Here is an 18,978-nt window from a genome sequence, read left to right on the forward strand (position 1 = left end):
TTGAACTACTGACAACAATGTAGGAAGACAAAATTTGGCTCTCATGCAAAGAACCTCAAAACATCAAGGGCCAGATGTATCAAGCATTTTCGAGAATGTTTAAAATACACATTTTGAAGAGCAGGCAGTGGTCCAATGTCCATACTCTTAAAAAATAAAAAATATATTTTTTTTCTTTTTGAACACATTCCGTTTTACTTTTTTAACATATTTTTATTTGGTTTTGTAACATAGACAGTAATGACATTAGGACAATTCAAATCAACACATTCTGTTTTTCTTTAAGAAAAAACGGTCTACTTAAAAAAAAAATTTGCTTTATTAAAAAGCAATCACAGACATGGTGGTCTGCGGACCCCAGAAGGCCATTATCCCTGTAATGGCTGTGTGATTCCTAATGGGTCGCAAATTGCAACCTAGCTTATTAATATGCATGAGGAGGAACCGCTTATGAAACTCAAAAGAGTTTCATACATTAGGAATACTGATTTCCTAATGGCGATTCAGAGAGAATCACAATTAAGAAATCAATATTCCTAAGGTTAGTACATCTGGCCCCAAGTGCCCGAATCCTAATAGCAAGTAATTTTCAAATATGTTTGCTCGTTCTGAAAATAATCAGCTACCTCTATTACACGTATTTACCATGGTGTATGCAGAAACCGGTGACTTTGGAGCTGACTGTCAGGGCTGCAGAATTTAAAGCTGAGGAGATACCCTTGTTTTCTTCTGCCTGCCTCATCCCAAACCGAATGACGTCAGTGAGCATAGCTGGCAGGGCTCTAAAAACTCAAAAATAGTCATCATAATGCAAGCAACTGTAACAACTACAGTAGTTCAGTAAAAACACACTTGTCAAGTGGACAATGTTGGTCCACACATTCTGGAAAGGCGACATTAATTCATCTGAATCAGAAAATGTCAAATTTAGTGCAGCTGATGTAAAGAAAAATAAATAAGGCAGAATTCTGCAAAATAACTTGTGGAAAGTTGAAAAACACGATTATTTTATTAGTAGCTTGTAGTACAGTTTTATGTTCCAAACATCTTGGATGAAGAAGCAGTAATTACAAGTTGGCTACATTCGGTTTATTAAACTCCAGAGCAGGGTTTCATCTCTGATGCATGGGTGTAGGTGGGAAAAATTGCATACCATGGAGGCTCTGCAAAAGAACAACAAAAAGCAATACTTTAGTAACCTGTTGTAGCTCATACCCGTGTACAGTACCAGCACATTATTATCTTTTATTACTCCTGCAAAGCAAAACAATTGTGTTTCATAAACTTTGTGAACATGCATTATTCACAAACCCTATGAATGTCAAACAAGCATGTACGAAGCCAGTAAGTTTGGCTCGTTTTAGGTGTGCATCCTCTATTGTAATGGTCCTATGTTGTGGTGTTGTGCTGTGTTGTATTTGGATGTAGTAACAGAAAACACATGCGGACAGATATGCATTTAGACAATCCTCAGGTGTGTGTGCACTCACACACATTCATACAGTTACCTGGGGAGGCAGATACATAACCACACGGGACATATGTGTGGGCATACACATAAATACACAGACACACACAATATCTCACTTTGAACACACTGTCCTATTAAAAACACTCTTTAAACATGTAGCTCACAGTGCACTAGATTAAATATGTTGCCAGTGGTAACTTGATCTTTCTGAATAACTAATCTTATGTGTACCATTACAGAGTAGACTAAATATGATTGCCAGAGAATGGTTTTATTGTACCACTGTTTTTTGCTGTTTCTCGTGGGGCCTTTGATGATATCATTGCCATGGCTTTAGTTGTTTGTGGCACTTCAGTAATACCTTTTCTCTGATGCCGCTGTGCAGGTGCACATAATGGGTCTCATTACAACCCTGGCGGTCAAAGACTGCCAGGGCTGTTTTGCAGATTGTACCGCCAACAGGCTGGCGGTACAATCTTGCGGATTATGACCGCCATGGTTGTCCCGGTGGTTTTAATCCACCAGCAGCGCTGCCCAGGGGATTACGAGTCCCCTTCCTGCCAGGCTGTCCATGGCGGTAGAGACCGCCATGGAAAGACTGGCGGTAAGGGGAGTAGCGGGGCCCCTGGGGGCACCTGCACTGCCCATGCACAGCCCCACACTGCTTTTCACTGTCTACACAGCAGACAGTGAAAAGGGCGATGGATGCAGCTGCACCCGTCGCACGGCCGCAACATCGTCGGCTCCATTAGGAGCCGGCTCCCATGTTGCGGCCGACATCCCCGAGTTTCCGCCCGCCGGCCCAGCGGCGATGTCAAAATGGGGCCAGCGGGAGTGTGGCTGCATTGGCAGCCGCACTACGGTTAAACCTTGGCAGGCGGTGGTGGCCTCCTGTCAAGGTTGTAATGAGGCCCAATGTTTTAAAAAACACTGTATTATGTTATTTTGTGCTGTAAATAAAGAAAGAGGTTGATGGATGCCTGAAGGATGGAGACTTTTGTTATAGTCCCTCGGTGCGCGCTTTAAAACGAAAAGCCTAGATGGTGCTTCAAATAGTGCTGCCTTAATTGTTGCGAAAAAACAGACACACTAGTTTTTAATGTATGTAAAGAATACAGTGATTCATTAAAGGCTGCTTAAAACCAATATCCTGAGAATCTCAAAGTGACAAGGCAAGTGTAGTAAATGAAATATTTAATCTATTTCCAAGCGTCTGTTAATGTAGCATTATTAATGGTAACCATCTGCCAAGGGAAAAAGTCCACCTTCTACTAATCGCTTTGTGTACATACTGCTTATGGCAATCAGCAGTTTAGAAAGCTTTACTATGTAAAGATATTATAGACTGTGATCTTGAAACAACTATATCGCAAAACAGCATATGTTATTATCATTATTAATAATTTTATTTGATAACGTGCACGAATCACCCTAACTGGGGTATCTCTGCACGCAGTCAACTTGAAGTAGCTGAACACTGCTCTAGAAGAGTGCCGTTTTTTATCATTTCCTAAATTTGGTGTAGTCAGGGCAGGTTCGAAAAGAGAAAGGCACTTAGGGGCATATTTATACTCCGTTTGCGCCGAATTAGCGTCGTTTTTTTCGACGCAAATTCGGCGCAAAACTAACGCCATATTTATACTTTGGCGTTAGACGCGTCTAGCGCCAAAGTATGGGCAAATAGCGTCATTTTTTAGCGTGAACGCCTTCCTTGCGTTAATGAGATGCAAGGAAGGCGTTCCCGTCTAAAAAAATGACGGTGACGCAAATGCGTCGTATTTATACTCCCGGGCAAAAATCACGCCCGGGAGTGGTCGGGTCAAAAAACCCCGCATTTGCGCCACTTTTTAACGCCTGGGTCAGGGTAGGCGTTAAGGGGCCTGTGGGCTCAAAATGAGCCCACAGGTGCCCTCCCCTGCCCCCAGGGACCCCCCCTGCCACCCTTGCCCACCCCAGGAGGACACCCAAGGATGGAGGGACCCATCCCAGGGACATTCAGGCAAGTTCAGGTAAGTATACATTTTTTTTTTTTTTGGGTGGCATAGGGGGGCCTTATTTGTGCCCCCCTACATGCCACTATGCCCAATGACCATGCCCAGGGGACATGAGTCCCCTGGGCATGGCCATTGGGCAAGGGGGCATGACTCCTGTCTTTACTAGGACAGGAGTCATGTAAATGGCGTCTGGGCGTCGTTAAAAATGGCGCAAATCGGGTGGAGGCGTTTTTTTGCGTCAACCTGACTTGCACCATTTTTAAGACGCCCTAGCGCCACTTTTCCCAACGCCGGCGCTGCCTGGTGTACGTGGTTTTTTTCCACGCACACCAGGCAGCGCCGGTCTGCTTGCGTCGGCTAACGCCATTCAATAAATACGGCGCCCGCATGGCGCTTCAGAATGACGTTAGCCGGCGCAAAATTTTTTGACGCTAAACTGCGTTAGCGCAGTTTAGCGTCAAAAAGTATAAATACGGGCCTTAGTTCCATAGGATGGGAGCCAAATAGGAGAAGGCTCTTCCACCACATCTAGGCCCAGATTTAAGAAAAATGAGTGCCCTCTTTGCACCATTTTTTTATTCAGAAGCAGAGCTAACCAGCGCCATATTAGATTTTTTCGCTAGAGCAGTCTAGCGCCAAAAATCCTGACTTAGCATAATTTTTTTAAAGTGCCACTTTACCTTGCACAGTTTCCTCCCAAAAAATGACGCTAGTGCCATATTTACAAGCTGAAGATAAAAGCGATGCACACAAAGGACCGGGTTAAAAAAATGACACTAATTTCAATTAGCGTCACAATTTTAACACCTGGTCAGACCAGACGTTAAAAAGAGGCCCATCCACAACTACATAAGGGAAACACACAGAAGGAACACTGGCAAGCAACTGGACAACATGAACCTGTTACTGTTACAGCTCAGCACCTGGAGAAGATGACAGCGACAACGCCAAGTGCCACCAGCACCACCGCAGCAACCTCAACCACCATCACAGCAGCCACAAAGGCTGCGCAGAAGAAGGGAGAGGATATTTCACCAACACGCATCCATCCTTGGCCTCCAGGGAAGAAGAGGTGATCAGACTTTATCCCTTGAAGCGGGAGGCCATTGTATGGCTGCTCCACCACATTGCGGCTGACATCACAGCAAGAGTGGAAAGCCACACAACCATACCACCCATGACCAGACTCCTGGCTGTCCTACACATGCTGGCCTCGGGATTATTCCAGACCACTGCTGCACAAGTGAGTGGTATCTCTCAACCATCTCTTCCTGCCTTCCTTCCTATGGTCCTGGACTCCATCATCCTGCTCACACTCAACCACATCCAGTTCCCCAATACTCAGCAACTACAGCAGGAGACCAAGCAAGGATTCTATCAAATTGCTGCATGTGCTTGGTGCAATGGACTGCATCCATGTCCAACTTGTCCCCCCTGCTGCAACGGAACACCTCTACAGGAACTGCAAACATACACACTCAATCAAAGTGCAGGCCATTGTGGACTACAGGGGAATACACTCCAACATCCTTGCAAAATATCCCGGCAGCGTCCATGATGCCTACATCTTCGGACACTCAACTATCAACCAATGATTCCAGAATGGACAATATGGCGCAATGGCCTACTCATAGGTAAGCCAGCATACAATTCATAAGACAGACAACACACCAAACTTGTGGGACAAACAATACATACACCACACTAAATGCACATGGACAGGGAAACACAGATGTTAATACTGCAACACATATGCCACATGCCACACTACACCACATTCAATGCACATCACCCTGCCCATTTGTACAAGTTCTTTGCACCACCTGACTGACAATTTACATGACGGACAGGTGGAGCTATATCCCCTTTGCATACAAAAGGTGGGGTCAAACCACTACCTGTGACCACAGGTTGACAACACAATACAGATCCTTCACACATAACACTTACCAAGGAATAGCTATGTGTACTGCACTGGCCATGCTACCGTCAAACAACTCACATATTGGCACTGCCCCACACTTACCATGCTTTAGAAACCTGAGGCAGCACTGATATATAAGGCCACCAGAGTAGTTCCATCACCATCTACATATCAGCAAAACATACCTGATATACTCATTGTGTTCATCATGCCCTGTCCTGTCCCACAGGTGTCTGCAAACACTTGCATACATCACAATACATCCCCTACAACTATGCCACACTGTGCATATGAACCTCATGCACATACACATGCCAGCCAGCAACTGGCAACAGCAACACTTTGTGCAAGTGAGGCATTACAAGGGCAAAGGGTTGGGATTCACATGCAACACACAGGGCACAACACCTGTTTCATGGCACACAGCACACAGAATAGGTACAATTTTACCAAACATCACTCTTCTGCAGGGACTAAGGGCCACATGTTAGAAAAGTGGCACGGCACCCAAAGCAGCGCCACTTTTCTAGCACCCATTGGCGCCTCCCCACCACCACATGTGCGCTGTATTCAATATACGGCACACCATGGCGCAGAGTTGGTGCAATAGTATCAAGATAATTGATGCTATTGATGGACTGTGAAGGATTAGTGCTAAAAGTTTGGTGCATATCCTGCACAGTATATATGGGACCATTGAAAGCAATGGTGTGCCCCCTTTTAACGCCTGCTCTATGTAGGTGTTAGGAGTAACCACGAAGAATGACGCATTGGAATCTTTTAGATTCCTCCGCACCGTTTTTGCAGTCCCCTAACAGGAGAATGCCCACCCTTGCATACATGATGTCTTGCACAGGCATAATGTAGTGCATAGTATCACTTTGTAAACATAATGCAGTGATTTTGGCGTTGTTGGGCCACATTAGAGTCAATCAAAATGATGCTAATGTGGCACAAGGAGGCACTAGGTCCTCCTAAATTTGGACCTCAGGGTCAAATATAGACAAAACCACACATATTTGGCATGGGTGAACTGTCAGACCAAAAATTAATTAACAATCACCAGGTCCCTGAGGCACAACCCATGATAGAAAAGTGCACCACAACACACCAATACAACCATTCATCCAAACAGGAACACACACAATACCAGCTGCAAGTCTGAATCACCACTCAACTTAAAACAAATATGTGTCATGGCACATAGAAAATAACAAATACGCATGTCTGACACATTTTCTCACGTTCCTTTGCAGCGGACTAAGGTTACAGCATCCAGCCACGGGTCATGACTCCTTTTAGAAATCCAACTACTGATGCTGAGCGGGCTTGCAATGCAGGCCACAGAAGGACCAGGAATGTGGTGGAGAGGACATTTGGCATCCTAAAATCCAGGTTCAGGTGCCTAGCTCTTACTTGAGGGAGCCTTTTATATGCACCACCCCTTGTCTGCAAAATGATACTTGTGTATGCTATTTTGCATAACATTTGTGTATGCACCAATTTCTCCTGGGACGAACAGTTAGATGTCTCCAAAGAGAAGGATGACGATAATGATTGCCAACAGAAGGAAGGGGAAGAACCAAACTCTGCTGCTGGAGCACTCAGAAGAGAACAAATTGTGCACAACTATTTCTCATAGACACTTTACTCCAAGATTCACCATTTAAATATTGCAATAAAATCACTTTAACTCATTATCACCATCACATACCATTTTTAACTTGCCTCTATCTCGGAGAGCATGCCTACACCACAACAGTTGCAAATAACTTTGGAACATAGGCCCAGATTTAAGAGGGCCTAGTGCCCCCTGGTGCAACATCAGCGTAATTATGTTTTATGCTGATGTGGCGCAACAAGGCCAAAATCGATGCACCAGATATACAAAGTGGTGCAATGCATGCATTTCACCACTTTGTAACCTCTTGCGCCACATTACGCCTGTACCAGGCATAATGTATGCAAGGGGGGCATACCCCGATTATTGCTGCACCAGGTATAATGTATGCAGCGGGGGTTGCAAAAATGGTGCAATAGAATCAAGCAGATCACACTGCATCATTTTGTGCGGCTACTTTTAACGCCCGCTCGGATCAGGCGTTAAAAGGGGACACTAAAGAAAAAGAAGTACACTGTTCCAAAAAAAAAAGGGGAAAAAAAGTAAGGAGAACCTATTACAACAGGAGCAAGAACCCTCAAGCATCACATTGGATGTCCAGTTTCATCATTGGGAAAGCTCCTCGCTAGGCCGGTGTTGCAATGCCTAACGAGCTCCCCGAGGGGAGCTCTTAACCGTATTGCAGATGGAATGAGTAATTAAATTTAAGTACTCAAGCAATAATGGAGAGAAAACAGTAAAATTGGTTATCCATCTACATTGATAATCATTAATTTTAATCAGTATTGGTAGAATGGAGACCAAGGTTAAAAACAGGGTGAGAGACAGAAGGTGAGTGGTAATGCTCACGTGCTCTCAACACTTAAGCAAGAGGAACAATGTGGTTCGACTTGACAGTAGGTCTACATGTTTCGCGTCTATTGGCCCGTTAGGGTCCACTGACGCTTCATCAGGACCAAAAATAACAAGAACTTCTCCAACATAAGAATAATTTTGCCCTACTCGGGAAAAGAAAAAAAGAACCTTCTGTCTCTCACCCTGTTTTCTCTCCATTATTTCTTGAGTACTTAAATTTAATTACTCATTCCATCTGCAATACGGTTAAGAGCTCCCCTCGGGGAGCCCGTTAGGCATTGCAACACCGGCCTAGCGAGGAGCTTTCCCAATGATGAAACTGGACATCCAATGTGATGCTTGAGGGTTCTTGCTCCTGTTGTAATAGGTTCTCCTTACTTTTTTTCCCCTTTTTTTTGGAACAGTGTACTTCTTTTTCTTTAGTACTTCATTTGGGAGACTGTACACTGGACCATTAACCTCCCGGTCCCTCCTCTATGATTTTCGTTCATGTACAGCAGTTTTGCTGTGGGACCTAGTAGAAGTTTCTAATTAGATATCTTCTTGTGTTGCGACACTCGACCCTGTAGAGATCCCTACTATGGAAGACTTCCAGGGTTTAAGTTATGATGACGATATGGTGTCAGCTATTTTACATGCACCTTCTATCCTCGATAATGATGGAGCCGCTCCTTCTGGTAGTCTTAAGGAAGATTGGAACAAACTCTCTTCCTTGAAACGAGAACTAATTAAAACAGTCATGCATGGGACCATCATGACTGAATACTTACGTGCCAATATAGCACCAAATGGCTTATTAGTTTCCAATATACCTAGAATTTTCTTGCAAGATCTGGCCTTCAGGAAAGACTGGGCGCAGATCGCATGGAAATGTACCAGGGATTGGCTGGTACTTATCATCAACACTTCCAAACGTATCGCTGACTCTATAACAGTACAAATCAGTATGATTGAAAACACCTTGAAGACCACGATCACATTGACAACATTTAAAAGCCGTCTTGCTGAAATTACTGCTGAGTTAAATACGACAAAAGAATTTTTAACTCAGCAAAAGATTACTAAACTTCAGAAGGATATAGCAAGGTTCAGCAGGGAAAAGGTCTATCCTTATATTAAGGAAGACTATGAAATTGATACTCAGTCCCGATCCTCTGACGATTCAACTTTCTCTTACAAGAAGCCACGAAAATTTAGTAGTGGCTCCTCATCTGATGGCTGGAGTACCGATGAGAACACACCACAACCTTTTTATAACTATCCCACTTATCCTGTAAGTCATCCCATGCCATGGCAACCTCCTTATCCTTTTTTCCAACCTCGTCCTATGATGCCGTTTGTACCTTTTTTAGGCCGCGGCCGGGGCAGAGGAAGAGGCAGAAGAAGAGGGAGGGGCAGACGAGTACAGTGGTCCATGGAAGAACCACAAATGGTGACCAGGAGCCAAACAAAAAATCCTGCACAGAGAACCTAGTCGTCAATTTGTCAAATAGACAACTCAAGGTGGACGAGTCTAATGTCCTCAATAGAGGCCTAGGTTTTGTACCGACTCCCAATGAAGATTTTTTACGTCTACACGCTGAACTAGCACAGTTTTTTCGGAAAATCCGTCTCCATGTATTCTTCAAAGACAAACCAGCCGAATCACCTACACCTGACTCTGGCCTCAAAAGACCCTCTACCTTTGTACCGCCATCAGTTATGATGCCTAGTGAAGTGTTGACTTTTGAGAAAGCTGTTTTAGCAGATATATCCCATTTACGCCCGAAACAACCCTTTATCAATATCCCTAAAAGAGAACAGCAAGCCTTGAAACATCTAGCATCAGATTCAGATATTGTGATAAAACAAGCTGACAAAGGGGGTGCTATTGTGATTATGAATACAGCTGATTACAGACGTGAATGTTGTCGTCTTCTTAGTGACACTACTTACTACACTAAGATCACAAGTGATCCCACCAGAAGACTACAAATTCAGATTAGGTGTCTCCTGGAGGAAGCTAAGAACAATCTATGGATTTCCCTTAAGGAAGCAGAATTCCTAGACACGGTAGACCCTAGAACTTCATACTTCTATTGCCTACCTAAAATTCATAAGGGTGTCCATCCCCCTCCAGGACGACTGATTGTGTCAGGCATAGGCTCTGTCCTTGAACCCCTATCAATTTTTTGTGACCATTTCCTACAGCCTCTGGTAAAAAACTCTTCCACTTACTTACAGGACACCAAGAATGTCCTTAATCTGATAGATTCTATCAACCATTCCGGTAACATACAAGGTATTATTACCTTAGATGTGGAAGCTTTATACACAAACATTCCTCAAGAGGCTACTTTACAGGTGGTAGAATCGGCTCTTTTTAACGATTCCACACCCATATCTACACCTATACCTTTTATTATGCAATGTGCCACGTTGGCCTTGACTGAAAATTATTTTCAGTTTGAAGAACAATTTTTTCATCAGATACGAGGTACTTCGATGGGCAGTACATTTGCGCCTAGTTTAGCGTGCTTATATATGTTTGACTTTGAGAAATTTTTTTTTTTGCCTCTATCTAATCCCTTTCATAATGAAATAAAACTATGGAAACGTTACATAGACGGTATCTTGGTCATATGGCAAGGTCCTCTATCTGCAGCAGATCAATTTACCACATGGGTTAATTCCCTCGATCCCTTTCTGAAATTTACAGCTACGGTATCATCGACCCATTTACCCTTTTTGGATTTGATGATTTCAATTGATGAGAATGGCTCATTAGCAACCAGCACGTATCACAAACCTACAGATCGTAATAGCTTGTTGTTGTACGAAAGCCACCACCCGAAGGTTCTTAGAGATAACTTACCAGTGGGCCAGTTTCTACGCCTGAGAAGAAACTGCAGTTCCCCACTAGATTTTGACCAACAAGCAAGTACTCTTCAAGTAAAACTCTGTGAACGCCATTATCCATCAAAAATTGTGAACTTGGCACACAAAAGAGCTAAAAATAATCAGAGGGAATGGCTCTTGGCAACAAAAGATAAAACTCCCCAGACTCGGATCACATGTGTTTCCACCTTCACTCCACTATCCAACGATATAAAAAAGTTGATTAATAAACGATGGCCGATACTGGAGAGCGGAGGAATCACTATACCAAAACCACTCTTTGCCTTTAAACGTACCTCTAATATTAAAGACATAGTGGTACATACGAGCCCACGTGACCTACATGAGAACCCCACAAAAAGAACATTGTGGGATCTTCCTCCAATTGAAGGACATTACCCCTGTGGTAATCGCAATGTATGTATATTAACCAGACGAATAAAGTCATTAGATCTTGACCCCATAGGGAAATGGCACCTCAAAAAACATACGAACTGCAACTCCAAGAAGTGCATATACATGATTACGTGTCCCTGCGGACTACGTTATGTTGGGCTGACGACCCGTCCGGTAAAGACAAGAATCAATGAACACAGGATAATATCAGATTCCAGCGGTTGACTATTAAACTCTCCACGCACTTTATAGACGCTCCCCACACTCCAGATGAACTATGGTGGGTGATACTGGAAGCTCCTACAGTTAGATCCAACAATGCCAAATTCCTTTTTAGACTGGAACAACGTTGGATTTTTAAATTAGGTACATCAGTCCGGGGACTGAACGATGAAATCCCTTGGACTACACTTGCATTATAATTATTTGAGTTAAGAAACCACTTAAAAGACCTCTTTTATTTTCAGTAAACAAGGTTTGGACTATCTTTAGCCTGTAGGGCCTTTTACAACTTATACCACAGGCATAGTGAATCTCTATTATTACTTTCCTGAGGACCATTTAATAACTTTTTGTAGTTACGGTTTTTTAAAAATCTTTAAAACTCATCAAGATGAAGATAGTTACTCATTCAACAATCATGCAACTGTTCACTGATAGTCTTTTTCACTCGTTTTTTTCCACACGTTTGACCTTTATCAGAATTACTCAGTCCCTCCACTGAGTAGAACTGAGTCCGTTTTTGATATTGATGTAACCATTGTCGGAGAGTCTTTCTTCCTTGATTACTATTCTCCGAATACGCACGCCTTCCCACGACGTATAAACGCCGCTGAGCACGGAACCCGCTGTTGTTCGGGACGCTGTCAGCGGGGTAGGTGTAAGGACCTACGAACGATGTTTAACTGTAAGTGGCTTGCGCGCTTTACTTTTTGTAGCGGTAACAGGCGGCTCTGGCGACTTACTTCCTTCGATGTTTTTTGACAAAAGCAATAGCGTTTCAGCCATAACCCTTTTACTCTCGCTGAGTCGAGCGCTGAGAGTCTCCTCCATATGTTAATTACTAATCAATCGAGCACACTTTTTTCAGGGCTCTATGAACATCTTTCTACGTATTTGATTGTATGAAAACTATCTACTCACATTTATGATACATAAACATCAATACTGAATGTAGTTATATGTGATTTTTAAGACTGATAATTTAATAGACAACGTCAGACTCACAATGAATTTATCTGTGATGAATACATCAGATGTCCAGAGTTGAGTCCCTGGTTGATATGCACATTGAACCTGTGTGTCTATTCATTGTGCCTTAATCCTTGATATTTTATGACTACCAATACTTAGAATGTCAGTTCCAGCCTCTGACTAGTGATTCCAAGGAGCCTTATCCTAAAACCGGGGATGGTAAGCTTAATTCACCTATATTTTGACAAGAGTGGTGTACGATATCACTTTGTTCACAACGTTGATTGTACTACACAATTTTGATTCATTTTTGTAATTCTCACGATTAGTTCAATTTGTAGGGCGACCTTTTTTTGACATAGCAGACGCATCAAAGTAAGTGACTGTTCTTTTTTTCTTTTCCCGAGTAGGGCAAAATTATTCTTATGTTGGAGAAGTTCTTGTTATTTTTGGTCCTGATGAAGCGTCAGTGGACCCTAACGGGCCAATAGACGCGAAACATGTAGACCTACTGTCAAGTCGAACCACAATTAGTTTGTTCCTCTTGCTTAAGTGTTGAGAGCACGTGAGCATTACCACTCACCTTCTGTGTCTCACCCTGTTTTTAACCTTGGTCTCCATTCTACCAATACTGATTAAAATTCATGATTATCAATGTAGATGGATAACCAATTTTACTGTTTTCTCTCCATTATTGCTTGAGTACTTAAATTTAATTACTCATTCCATCTGCAATACGGTTAAGAGCTCCCCTCGGGGAGCCCGTTAGGAATTGCAACACCGGCCTAGCGAGGAGCTTTCCCAATGATGAAACTGGACATCCAATGTGATGCTTGAGGGTTCTTACTCCTGTTGTAATAGGTTCTCCTTACTTTTGTTCCCCTTTTTTTTGGAACAGTGTACTTCTTTTTCTTTAGTACTTCATTTGGGAGACTGTACACTGGACCATTAACCTCCCGGTCCCTCCTCTATGATTTTCGTTCATGAACAGCAGTTTTGCTGTGGGACCCAGTAGAAGTTTCTAATTAGATATCTTCTTGTGTTGCGACACTCGACCCTGTAGAGATCCCTACTATGGAAGACTTCCAGGGTTTAAGTTATGATGACGATATGGTGTCAGCTATTTTACAGGCACCTTCTATCCTCGATAATGATGGAGCCGCTCCTTCTGGTAGTCTTAAGGAAGATTGGAACAAACTCTCTTCCTTGAAACGAGAACTAATTAAAACAGTCATGCATGGGACCATCATGACTGAATACTTACGTGCCAATATAGCACCAAATGGCTTATTAGTTTCCAATATACCTAGAATTTTCTTGCAAGATCTGGCCTTCAGGAAAGACTGGGCGCAGATCGCATGGAAATGTACCAGGGATTGGCTGGTACTTATCATCAACACTTCCAAACGTATCGCTGACTCTATAACAGTACAAATCAGTATGATTGAAAACACCTTGAAGACCACGATCACATTGACAACATTTAAAAGCCGTCTTGCTGAAATTACTGCTGAGTTAAATACGACAAAAGAATTTTTAACTCAGCAAAAGATTACTAAACTTCAGAAGGATATAGCAAGGTTCAGCAGGGAAAAGGTCTATCCTTATATTAAGGAAGACTATGAAATTGATACTCAGTCCCGATCCTCTGACGATTCAACTTTCTCTTACAAGAAGCCACGAAAATTTAGTAGTGGCTCCTCATCTGATGTCTGGAGTACCGATGAGAACACACCACAACCTTTTTATAACTATCCCACTTATCCTGCAAGTCATCCCATGCCATGGAAACCTCCTTATCCTTTTTTCCAACCTCGTCCTATGATGCCGTTTGTACCTTTTTTAGGCCGCGTCCGGGGCAGAGGAAGAGGCAGAAGAAGAGGGAGGGGCAGACGAGTACAGTGGTCCATGGAAGAACCACAAATGGTGACCAGGAGCCAAACAAAAAATCCTGCACAGAGAACCTAGTCGTCAATTTGTCAAATAGACAACTCACAGTGGACGAGTCTAATGTCCTCAATAGAGGCCTAGGTTTTGTACCGACTCCCAATGAAGATTTTTTCCGTCTACACGCTGAACTAGCACAGTTTTTTCGGAAAATCCATCTCCATGTATTCTTCAAAGACAAACTAGACGAATCACCTACACCTGACTCTGGCCTCAAAAGACCCTCTACCTTTGTACCGCCATCAGTTATGATGCCTAGTGAAGTGTTGACTTTTGAGAAAGCTGTTTTAGCAGATATATCCCATTTACGCCCGAAACAACCCTTTATCAATATCCCTAAAAGAGAACAGCAAGCCTTGAAACATCTAGCATCAGATTCAGATATTGTGATAAAACAAGCTGACAAAAGGGGGTGCTATTGTGATTATGAATACAGCTGATTACAGACGTGAATGTTGTCGTCTTCTTAGTGACACTACTTACTACACTAAGATCACAAGTGATCCCACCAGAAGACTACAAATTCAGATTAGGTGTCTCCTGGAGGAAGCTAAGAACAATCTATGGATTTCCCCTAAGGAAGCAGAATTCCTAGACACGGTAGACCCTAGAACTCCATACTTCTATTGCCTACCTAAAATTCATAAGGGTGTCCATCCCCCTCCAGGACGACCGATTGTGTCAGGCATAGGCTCTGTCCTTGAACCCCTATCAATTTTTTGTGACCATTTCCTACAGCCTCTGGTAAAAAACTCTTCCACTTACTTACAGGACACCAAGGATGTCCTTAATCTGATAGATTCTATCAACCATTCCGGTAACATACAAGGTATTATTACTTTAGATGTGGAAGCTTTATACACAAACATCCCTCAAGAGGCTACTTTACAGGTGGTAGAATCGGCTCTTTTTAACAATTCCACACCCATATCTACACCTATACCTTTTATTATGCAATGTGCCACGTTGGCCTTGACTGAAAATTATTTTCAGTTTGAAGAACAATTTTTTCATCAGATACGAGGTACTTCGATGGGCAGTACATTTGCGCCTAGTTTAGCGTGCTTATATATGTTTGACTTTGAGAAAAAATAAATTTTGCCTCTATCTAATCCCTTTCATAATGAAATAAAAGTATGGAAACGTTACATAGACGGTATCTTGGTCATATGGCAAGGTCCTCTATCTGCAGCAGATCAATTTACCACATGGGTTAATTCCCTCGATCCCTTTCTGAAATTTACAGCTACGGTATCATCGACCCATTTACCCTTTATGGATTTGATGATTTCAATTGATGAGAATGGCTCATTAGCAACCAGCACGTATCACAAACCTACAGATCGTAATAGCTTGTTGTACGAAAGCCACCACCCGAAGGTTCTTAGAGATAACTTACCGGTGGGCCATTTTCTACGCCTGAGAAGAAACTGCAGTTCCCCACTAGATTTTGACCAACAAGCAAGTACTCTTCAAGTAAAACTCTGTGAACGCCATTATCCATCAAAAATTGTGAACTTGGCACGCAAAAGAGCTAAAAATAATCAGAGGGAATGGCTCTTGGCAACAAAAGATAAAACTCCCCAGACTCGGATCACATGTGTTTCCACCTTCACTCCACTATCCAACGACATAAAAAAGTTGATTAATAAACGATGGCCGATACTGGAGAGCGGAGGAATCACTATACCAAAACCACTCTTTGCCTTTAAACGTACCTCTAATATTAAAGACATAGGCCCTCATTCTGACCCTGGCGGTCTTTGACCGCCAGGGCGGAGGACCGCGGGAGCACCGCCGACAGGCCGGCGGTGCTCCAATGGGGATTCCGACCGCGGCGGTAAAGCCGCGGTCGGACCGGCACCACTGGCGGGCTCCCGCCAGTGTACCGCCGCCCCATTGAATCCTCCACGGCGGCGCAGCTTGCTGCACCGCCGCGGGGATTCCGACCCCCCCTACCGCCATCCAGATCCCGGCGGTCGGACCGCTGGGATCCGGATGGCGGTAGGGGGGGTTGCGGGGCCCCTGGGGGCCCCTGCAGTGCCCATGCCACTGGCATGGGCATTGCAGGGGCCCCCGTAAGAGGGCCCCTACATGTATTTCACTGTCTGCTGCGCAGACAGTGAAATACGCGACGGGTGCAACTGCACCCGTCGCACAGCTTCCACTCCGCCGGCTCGATTCCGAGCCGGCTTCATCGTGGAAGCCTCTTTCCCGCTGGGCTGGCGGGCGGTCTGAAGGCGACCGCCCGCCAGCCCAGCGGGAAAGTCAGAATTACCGCCGCGGTCTTTCGACCGCGGAACGGTAATCTGACGGCAGGACTTTGGCGGGCGGCCTCCGCCGCCCGCCAAGGTCAGAATGAGGGCCATAGTGGTACATACGCGCCCACGTGACCTACATGAGAACCCCACACAAAGAACATTGTGGGATCTTCCTCCAATTGAAGGACATTACCCCTGTGGTAATTGCAATGTGTGTATATTAACCAGACGAATAAAGTCATTAGATCTTGACCCCATAGGGAAATGGCACCTCAAAAAACATACGAACTGCAACTCCAAGAATTGCATATACATGATTACGTGTCCCTGCGGACTACGTTATGTTGGGATGACGACACGTCCGGTAAAGACAAGAATCAATAAACACAGGAGTAATATCCGATGCCAGCGGTTGACTACTAAACTCTCCACGCACTTTATAGACGCTCCCCACACTCCAGATGAACTATGGTGGGTGATACTGGAAGCTCCTACAGTTAGATCCAACAATGCCAAATTCCTTTTTAGACTGGAACAACGTTGGATTTTTAAATTAGGTACATCAGTCCGGGGACTGAACGATGAAATCCCTTGGACTACACTTGCATTATAATTATTTGAGTTAAGAAACCACTTAAAAGACCTCTTTTATTTTCAGTAAACAAGGTTTGGACTATCTTTAGCCTGTAGGGCCTTTTACAACTTATACCACAGGCATAGTAAATCTCTATTATTACTTTCCTGAGGACCATTTAATAACTTTTTGTAGTTACGTTTTTTTAAAAATCTTTAAAACTCATCAAGATGAAGATAGTTACTCATTCAACAATCATGCAACTGTTCACTGATAGTCTTTTTCACTCGTTTTTTTCCACACGTTTGTCCTTTATCAGAATTACTCAGTCCCTCCACTGAGTAGAACTGAGTCCGTTTATAATATTGATGTAACCATTGTCGGAGAGTCTTTCTTCCTTGATTAATATTCTCCGAATATGCGCGCCTTCCCACGACGTCTAAACGCCGCTGAGCACGGAACCCTCTGTTGTTCGGGACACTGTCAGCGGGGTAGGTGCAAGGACCTACGAACGATGTTTAACTGTAAGTGGCTTGCACGCTTTACTTTTTGTAACGGTAACAGGCGGCTCTGGCGACTTACTTCCTTCGATGTTTTGTGACGAAAGCAATAGCGTTTCAGCCATAACCCTTTTACTCTCGCTGAGTCGAGCGCTGAGAGTCTCCTCCATATGTTAATTACTAATCAATCGAGCACCCTTTTTTCAGGGCTCTATGAACATCTTTCTACGTATTTGATTGTATGAAAACTATCTACTCACATTTATGATACATAAACATCAATACTGAATGTAGTTATATGTGATAATTTAATAGACAACGTCAGACTCACAATGAATTTATCTGCGATGAATACATCAGATGTCCAGAGTTGAGTCCCTGATTGATATGTACATTGAACCTGTGTGTCTATTCATTGTGCCTTAATCCTTGTTATTTTATGACTACCAATACTTAGAATGTCAGTTCCAGCCTCTGACTAGTGATTCCAAGGAGCTTTATCCTAAAACCGGGGATGGTAAGCTTAATTCACCTATATTTTGACACGAGTGGTGCCCGATATCACTTTGTTCACAACGTTGATTGTACTACACAATTTTGATTCATTTTTATAATTCTCACGATTATTTCAATTTGTAGGGCGACCTTTTTTTGACATAGCAGACGCATCAAAGTAAGTGACTGTTCTTTTTTTCTTTTCCCGAGTAGGGCAAAATTATTCTTATGTTGGAGAAGTTCTTGTTATTTTTGGTCCTGATGAAGCGTCAGTGGACCCTAACGGGCCAATAGACGCGAAACATGTAGACCTACTGTCAAGTCGAACCACAATTAGTTTGTTCCTCTTGCTTAAGTGTTGAGAGCACGTGAGCATTACCACTCACATTCTGTCTCTCACCCTGTTTTTAACCTTGGTCTCCATTCTACCAATACTGATTAAAATTCATGATTATCAATGTAGATGGATAACCAATTTTACTGTTTTCTCTCCATTATTGCTTGAGTACTTAAATTTAATTACTCATTCCATCTGCAATACGGTTAAGAGCTCCCCTCGGGGAGCCCGTTAGGCATTGCAACACCGGCCTAGTCCGGAGCTTTCCAACTGATGAAACTGGACATCCAATGTGATGCTTGAGGGTTCTTGCTCCTGTTGTAATAGGTTCTCCTTACTTTTTTCCCCCTTCTTTTTGGAACAGTGTACTTCTTTTTCTTTAGTACTTCATTTGGGAGACTGTACACTGGACCATTAACCTCCCGGTCCCTCCTCTATGATTTTCATTAAAAGGGGACACACCATTGATTATAATGGGCCCCTAGGTGCTGTTCAGGGTTAGTGCCAACATTTTGACAATAAACCTGAACAG

General features: G+C 43.3%; 1 protein-coding gene across 2 annotated transcripts in view; it reads right to left on the bottom strand.

The window, feature by feature from the left end:
- Positions 1–980: 980 nt before the first annotated feature.
- Positions 981–18,978, bottom strand: part of APOH (apolipoprotein H) — a 388,934-nt gene continuing 370,936 nt past the window's right edge. For both annotated transcript variants that reach the window (XM_069199884.1, XM_069199885.1), the window contains one exon: positions 981–1,163. In XM_069199884.1, coding sequence (XP_069055985.1) covers positions 1,093–1,163 — 71 coding nt within the window. In that variant the 3' untranslated portion in view covers positions 981–1,092. The remainder of the gene's footprint in view (positions 1,164–18,978) is intronic.

Source organism: Pleurodeles waltl, chromosome 7 (genome assembly GCF_031143425.1).
Source record: "Pleurodeles waltl isolate 20211129_DDA chromosome 7, aPleWal1.hap1.20221129, whole genome shotgun sequence".
In the NCBI taxonomy this organism is placed as follows: Eukaryota; Metazoa; Chordata; class Amphibia; order Caudata; family Salamandridae; genus Pleurodeles; species Pleurodeles waltl.